General features: G+C 39.8%; 1 protein-coding gene across 1 annotated transcript; it reads right to left on the reverse strand.

Moving 5' to 3' along the window:
• Positions 1–1426: 1426 nt before the first annotated feature.
• LOC139476057 (uncharacterized) lies at positions 1427–8049 on the reverse strand. The gene is made up of 7 exons (XM_071259294.1): positions 8031–8049; positions 4747–5172; positions 3467–3808; positions 3336–3371; positions 2438–2482; positions 1788–1878; positions 1427–1643 (listed from the first exon to the last, which is right to left on the reverse strand). Exons 1-7 carry the CDS (start codon positions 8047–8049, stop codon positions 1427–1429), a joined length of 1176 nt encoding a protein of 391 aa, XP_071115395.1.
• Between the last annotated feature and the right edge of the window lie 437 nt (positions 8050–8486).

Here is an 8486-nt window from a genome sequence, read left to right on the forward strand (position 1 = left end):
ATCAATGAATAATCATGTCCTGTCAATTGTCCTTGAATTAACTGTGATAACATCAAGGGTTCCTGTAATAAAATATGGTAGACCAGCTCCAATCTTGTATTTTGTGACCCTACATCCTTTGTTTAAAATTCAGACCTCGATGTTTATGCACTGTTCAATGCCATTACAAGGTGTTTACAATAACTAAAAACGACAAAACCCTATCCATAATCCTTTCCCAAACATAACATAGTCTACAAGCACCATTCACAATAAACAATGGTCCGTAGAGTGGAAAGTCGGTGGTTCGATCCCCTGGCCCCGTCACACCAAAAGCTGTTATAAGATGGTACTTGCTGTTACCCTGCCTGGCGCTCAGCATCATACATCCATGACTGGTCGGATTGGTGTCTGTTTAATTCGCCTAAGGCCGGGTTGTCCATTTTAACTACATCATGGTATCTCAGTGGGTTAAGCCCGGACTGGTAGCCACAAACATGCATGAACGTGAAGATCCGGGGTACAATAGGTCTTCACCAACCAATGCTTGGACTTTGCTTGTCGTAAGAGGCGACTTTGCTTGTCGTAAGAGGCGACTCACGGGGTCGGGTGGTCAGGCTCGCTGACTTGGTTGATGCATGTCATCGGTCCAAATTGCGTGGATCGATGCTCATGATGTTAATCACTTGATTATCCGGTCCACACTCGATTATTTACAGACCGACGTCATACAGCTGGACTATTGCTGAGTTCGGCGTTTAACAACAGACAAACAAACAAAGCATGCACGTCTATAACTGAAGTAAACATAATCTTGAACGCGACGTTAAACCCAATTTGACATCACCATACAATATAAATATCACTAAATGGTCACCACGTCAAAAAGTAAACGTTACAAATGACATGGATGAGGAGTTCCACATTCCATCAGATGACGCTATCAATGTTAATGTCAGGTGTGCATTCGTGACCAACTCGTGTTATTCCGGGACAAGCCGAATAGCGACTTGTGGCCATTTTTGCGACCGGGTTCCGTCTTAGCGCAAACGGGCATACCTAAAACAATTGTCAACTCGTTGCGTAATGTTTAACATATATGTCCCCATATACTATATATATTTCAGATGCAATTAGATTTTTATGTAAAATCATAAATTGTTTCTGAGGGATTCTTTGACGAAGAACTTGAAATCATACGCGCTTTCTGATTGGTTTGTCGTATTTTCGCACATAACATTCATCGATAGGGGAACGAGTCTTCTTGCAGGTTACGGAAAGGGGCGAGTGGTGACGAATGGTCAGGTGTGGTCACCAACGATATCGACAGTACAAGAAGCAAAATGGTCTGTAAAAACACTGTCTCCTTAAAAAATAGTGCAATAAACAAAGCAAGACGAAGCATTGACACTATTTCAGCAAGGCTGGCAAGGCTGGCAAGTCTGGTTTATCGTGTCTGTCGGTGAACAGGCACCAGGTAATAATCATTGCATCCTGCTGCTCGCTGGTCACGTGGGTCATCCGGCATGTGGTAGTGAGGTTCAGCAGCATCTCCTTCTGGTGATCCGATTGGCTGCTGGACACGTGACTCATCCGGTTGAGAATAGTAGACCACGCCCTTATCGCCTCCTTCGTTGGACGTGGAGCCCGAGTGTCCTGACCTCCTGAAACACGATAATGCTCAGTCACGCGCAGGTTCTTTCAGAACGAATGGATAATATTGTTGTATTTCTGCGTTTGTTGATATGTCTCACAGGATGAAAACATTATGACAAATACTAGTTCAAGTCCGTGTTCTTATTATTTACCTTTTAACACAAATAGCCATGATGAAACCAACAGAGGCAAACCCTGTGACAAAGCCAACACACACAAACACAATCTGGGTGTGCCGTTCACCTGCAATGAAAAGGAAACAATGGACATATGTTATCCAGGACAAAACAGAATATCCTGACGTCGGAGTGCCTGGGGACAGATTAGACCCGTAAAGATCCGGGGTAGAATTGATCTTCAGCAACCCCTGTTTGCCGTAAAAGGCGACTATACTTGTCATATAGCTAGAATATTGCTGAGTGCGTCGTTAAACAACAAACAAAACAACTGAAGACAAAACTTAGCGCGTAAGACCCCAACATGATGCAGTTCACAGACAATAACCCTTTTACTGGAATCATCGAGTATGGTTGCAGTGCTGACCTGGAGTCATAATTAGGAGGATTTATTTTTTTAAAACGACCATCAGTGGATTACTGAACTGCCACAAGACACAAGGCGACATGACAAGATACGATGCCTCAGAGTAATAATCAATCTATGCCCATCCCAACCTCCTCCCCACCCCCCTCCGAGATGCGTTCATGATGTACTTGTAAAACATGTAGATATTAACCACCTGCCACAGATGTAGTGATAAATACAATAACACTATTTTCTTAATAATTCAAACACTCTTCACCTGACGAAGATCGTGGCGCCACATGTGTGTCACGAGTCTCTGATTCTGAAACAATTTTTAAAAAATGATATGGGGGCATATAGATCAATGCAATAACAATGTAGGACAAAGACGTCCAGTTTGACCAACTCAAGTTTTAAACTATGTTTTTTCTTTTCAATTGACGTTTTTTCATTCAAAAGAAAATAAATAAGATGTCAAAAGAACGTACCATGCCCGATAAACATTGTAATACATACACAATATATTTTGACTCACATTTTGTTTCCTATCCAAATACAACGTGCCCTGAATGGTCTAGGAACCTAAACTCCGCTGCTTGCAACTTACAACAGCTAATATCATTATTGGAATCTCCCTATCTATTATGGTTGAGAAAGAGGTGCCTCCTCCAAGTATCACTTTCGCTTAATGCGGTTCCCCTGTTGTGATCAGATGTGGAAGAAGAATAACTTGGTGAATTTGGAATAAATAAAATTTAGTCTCTCAAACAGACCATAGAGAATATATTTTATTAAACAACTGCACTATCACCCCATCAGCTCGTGGTAAGTAAATTTCCATGCTTTATACATACATGATAGATTATTTTTCATTTCCTTAGCACTGTACGTTGATACTCATAACGTTTCGTTTTTTCGTTGGTGTCAATCTAACTTTTAAATTATGTCAGCTTAATTTTTTTAATAATTATCCTGAATGAGTGAGCGAGCATATATTGACAAGAAGAAATAGTGAGTGGGTGAGTGAGTATGGCATTCCGCCAAAATTAAGCAATATCACGGCGGGGGACACCAGAAAAGGGCTTCGCACATTGTACACATGTCGGGAATCGAACCCGGGTTTAACCAATAGTCTACCCCACCGCCCCTCCAAGTAGAAATAGCAAAGGACATACCCTTACACGTGACTGTAACGTCAGAGCCGTTGTGTCCTGTAGAAAAGGAAGATAATTAATTAATGAAGACGTTTAATTTTAATGATAACATTACACGTTTTGTCATCAAAGGTGCATTATTAAAAAATTACCTTCCAGTCTCATCCATATCTTGTCAGGGAGATAGTCTCGGATAACATCCACCTGTAAACTCCACTCTGTTTGGCTGACGGTAATCTCCCTCATGAAGTGGACTGCTAGGTCGCCACCATGGATTGTATACACTGTATGTGTCTTGTCCTTGATGGACAGTGTGGTCATGTTGCTGTTGCCCAGTCTGACGTCCAGCAGGGTAACGCGGCTCGCAGCTCCACTGACTGAACAGGTGCAGGTGCTTGTTTCCAGAGATGACATCTTCAGTTGGTTGCTGCTGATGTCGACCTCCTTGCCTGTTTCGGTCTTGCTGTCACACAACAAGACACTCGCAACTTGATCTGAAAAGTCATATCACGATCGATAAGTTCTTCATGGGGAGGGGTGGTCGGGTAGCCTAGTGGTTAAAGCGTTCGCTCGTCACGCTGAAGACCTGGGTTCGATTCCCTATATGGGTACAATCTGTACCCCGCTGTGATATTGCTGGAATATTGCTAAAGCGGTATAAAACCACACTCACTCACTCACTGAATGAGGAGTCATAAATTTGATTTGTTAACAAGGGATGATGCTTTGCTTTAAACATGATATATAGGAAAGTATATAATCAATTATTATGGTTGTATTTGCATATGTGAATATAAGTATGCACATCTGAAACTATGTCTATGTAAATATATATATTCATGCATACACTCCTTCGGAAATATACAACGCTTAAATATTAATTTACACATTGTGATAAATGGTAAGACAACTACAGTAGGGTTTCCAGCTGCCGGTGACAAATCCCCGAGTACAGCATGTTCCTTGAACATTTGCCACGTGGAGATTCCGGCTTAGAATAGCTCCCTAGCAACCTTTGTCGAGCGAGGCGACTTAATATTGGGCCGACTGTCGTACAGCTGGAATATTGTTAATTGCTGCATTAAACGACAAACAAACCACTTTACTTTGGAGTGTCAGATATTTGGGTCAACTTGTTATAAAGAGTACAACGCGATTACAGAAAGGAATCAAACAGAGACAACATATAGACTTAAATGGTTAGAATAGTCTGGTCAGCTGGCAGTTTCAGTACGTTTGCTTCGTGACATTCAGATTCCACTATTGTAGTATGTGAGCCAATCTATGTAATGAGCATCATCTTGAAAACTAGTACACAAAGACATTGTTTCAGTGGTAACATGGCACAAACTAAAACAAACGTGGAACATAGTCTCGATTAAAGTAAGAAATCTTCACTATATGTCCCTGTAAATGGCAGGCTGTAATTTACCTTTAACACACTGATGCATTACCACCAGATGTGACGGGCGTTTCTTTCTCTCTCCTACTGGGAGGTCCTTCAGACCATGGATAGAGGAACTCGTGTCACTCTCCAGGATACAGTACCTCTTCTGACTACACTCCTCTAGGACCTCCGTGATCGCTGCCTGATAAGCCCTCTTCTGATGCACATCCGACGCGATTAACAAACATTCCCCAACGTCATATAATGCATCATTGAATGTTTGTACACAGGATCTGTAGTCTGCATTCCTGTCGTCACCGTCCTTACTTGCATGAGCCCTTTGCAAAAGGTGTTTGACCAACACTGATTCATTTCTGGGACACTTGATCTCTTTACTCCGCTCATTGTAACAAACGCTAATAAAGTCCCCTTTTATTTCTGCCACATCCACTTTGTCACAAATGATGGAACCTGAAGTATAACAGAAAAAGTGCATGAGATTATTTCACAAAGATTATTGATTTGTATTTTGAATTCAGGAACAGGGAAGTTCAGGACAACGTCAGTGTTAAGAGTGAGTACATATTCAACGTCGCATTGGCAATAGGAGAGTCACGCAGGTTTCCCGGATGGCATCCGGTGGGAAAAGAAACAGAAGGAAAAAAAGAGGTTCCAGATTACCTTTTCAAGGTGGTCAAAACGTACAATGTAAAACCAAAGGGCTAACATACAGTCTCAAGGCTTTAACGATGTACACCAAATATTTGACAACATTTAAACATAGTCTGGTCGACTATTGAGAGCAAACTGAAAACTCGAAAAACTGAAATATTGGAAAAGGGTCCTAGAGGAAAAGCACTTGCAGATAAGAAAGCAACCGTCACATAAAGCACGGGAGTCCGTATCTAAAAATAGTCGCCCTCATGCATATTCATGACCATCTCCACACGCGAGCCCGAAGGAGGTCATGAATATGCATGAGGGCGTCTATTTTTAGATACGGAATCCTGTGCATAAAGTCATATAGTAATTAAAAGACACTTTTACTAATGACCTATTTCAAATTATAAATGCTGCATAAAACACGGTATAAGCAGATTTAATATTTGAAACGCATTTATACAATAAAGTCCGACATTATTTGCCATTGTCGCAGATTTTCATGCCATGTACTTTCTCAAACATCAACACAGCTCCCCGCTTTATATGAGACCTATAGTGGAATCTAATCCTATATGCAACACAGAGATATAAGTAGCATATAGTTGCTTCCAGTTCACTTGAAGAACGCATTTATGTACACGACCGTGTTTCTAAACACATTTGAATGTCAAACTTGATACTTTTTTTCAAGAAGCGCGAAATACAGATGGACGGCGGAAATTTTAGAAATAAGTTAATTCTTTCGGCTGAGGGAAAGATTTGACTCACCATACCAGAGCAATACAGCGATATAGAGAGAGTATATTCAAAACACTACAGGTTCATAACAGATACAGTTGACCTCAAACCCGTATCACCATGTAATTACCAGTGGCATGGATTGTTTTATTGAAATATGGTGTCCCCCGCTGTGATATTGCTGGAATATTGCTGAAAGCGGCCTGAATATTATTCACAAGAACATTAAACTTAAGTAAATCATTGTTAAATTTATCAACAAGAGCAAATAAAGCTTTCTTTCAATTGCAGTCTGTTGTGTTTAACAATAGCGTTGTTAGACCTCACATTTTCTTTAACCTGTTTGATTGACAAATACAGCCGATCTTATTATATGGCGAAGAATTATGGGACTGTCGAGAGTTTTATTCTATCGAAAAGATTCACAAAAGATTTCTTAATGTGGGCATGTCAACTCCCATTAATATGGTTTATGGTGAATGTGGGAGGTTCCCACTATATATAACATTTTGTACTCGATACCTACTCTATTGGCTGAAGTTATTATGTGTACCTGAACATCGTTTGCCAAAGAAAGCCTATAATATGCTGGTATATCTTGATAATATTGGGAAGAACACATGGGCTTCCCGTATACGTCTAACTCTTATTAATTATGGCTTTGGGTTCATATGGATCTCGCAATTTATTGGTGACATGAATATGTTTTTACAAAAATTTCGTACTCGTGCTGCAGACATGTTCCGACAGGATTGGCATTCTACACTTTTAGGCAGTTCGAGATAAGACACATATCGTAATATTAGGTCCCTCCTTGAACTAGAGTCATATCTTTCAAATTTAAGATGCAAACACCACGGCAATACATTTATACGCTTTAGGCTTGGTCTGAGTGATTAAAAAGAGAATAGAGGAAGATATTTAGATATTGAAAAGTCACTAAGAATTTGCCCCGTCTGTAGCCTTGGTGCTAAAGACGAATTTCATGTTATGTTTATTTGCCCTGTATATAACAAAATAAGAATGAAATATCTTCCCGCCTGGTCATTTTCAATTATATCTACTAATAACTTTGAATGGATGTCTACTGTCAAGTAAAAAGTATAGCGATCAACTACAAGTATCTTTATACAGCGTTCAACTACAAGTATCTTTATACATTTACCATGCTTTTGTGTTACGTCAGTTGTTGTTGTCTTGACAGTCCGTATACTACACTATTTGGTAAAGTAACTGTATGTCTATTATGTAACTCACTTGTATATGGGCCAATGGCCTTTCATAAAAAATACCATTGAATTGAAGTGAATAAAATTGAATAACGCTAACAGGAAATCGGCCTAGATGATGTTTTTGCGTCTCAATGAAGTGGTTCAAGTATTATGGGGAAGGTTTAGGTTTGGGTACATGAAGCGAATGTAGATTTTGATTATAACCGATTTTCAGTAATCCCAAATTCGCCATTGCAACCTGCAGAAAATATCAACCGATACCTGAACATTCCTTATTGTGTCATATTAGAATGGAAACCACCTGTGTTATCATTACAGGTTTTGAACTTTGATTCGATTTTCTTTTGTTTAATTCGAAACCACACGCTGAACATATCTAATCTACGTGTGAAACCTTTACATTGAAAACACGAGGTTTATCTCACATCCCTGGAGTCCAGGACAGGTCAGATTGCAAGATTCAAAAATATCATGGAAAAATAGTTTTCAAATTCATGATTAGGGTTATCCATGTTTGACAAATGTTCGCCTGCTTAACAACGACTAAAATACGTTTGTCAGTAAATTGCATTTGAGTCAAGCATTACGTGGGAAGGAGGAACTTTAGCGACGGACACACTATCCATTATCATTATCAAACAATACGTAATGTGATGAACAGGACAAATTGTTATTTGTTCGCATAAATCTACTTACCAGAGCAATAGGATACCATTAATACCAGTATTGTTCCAGACACCCTCACCTCGCCCATGGCTGCACACGCGTGCTGTGACTTCAAAACATTTCCTCATATCGACTCTCGGGTGAACGAGTCACGTGACTTATTTCTTGTGACCTGTGATAGTTTGCCTGTTTGAAAATGGGTTTGTCTACAGAAATGTGTTTTTTCACAATTATTTTATTTCTCCTCATGTTTTTGCATCAATAACTTTTAGACCTTGTATTTCTATAACACTACAGTACAACTAATATCTCTTTCACTTTAAATAACTATCTTTTGAACAGCAATATCTCTTCCACTTTTATTAACTATCTTTTGAACAGCCTCTGTTGATAACGTTGTAAGATTGTATCCATTAACAGTCGTGTGTGACCACTGGTAGTTGATGGGGCGCCGGCGAGATCTAGGATTGATTACCCAAATGGGGA

Source organism: Haliotis cracherodii, unplaced genomic scaffold (assembly GCF_022045235.1).
Source record: "Haliotis cracherodii isolate W230 unplaced genomic scaffold, xgHalCrac1.p SCAF_3, whole genome shotgun sequence".
Lineage (NCBI taxonomy): Eukaryota > Metazoa > Mollusca > Gastropoda > Lepetellida > Haliotidae > Haliotis > Haliotis cracherodii.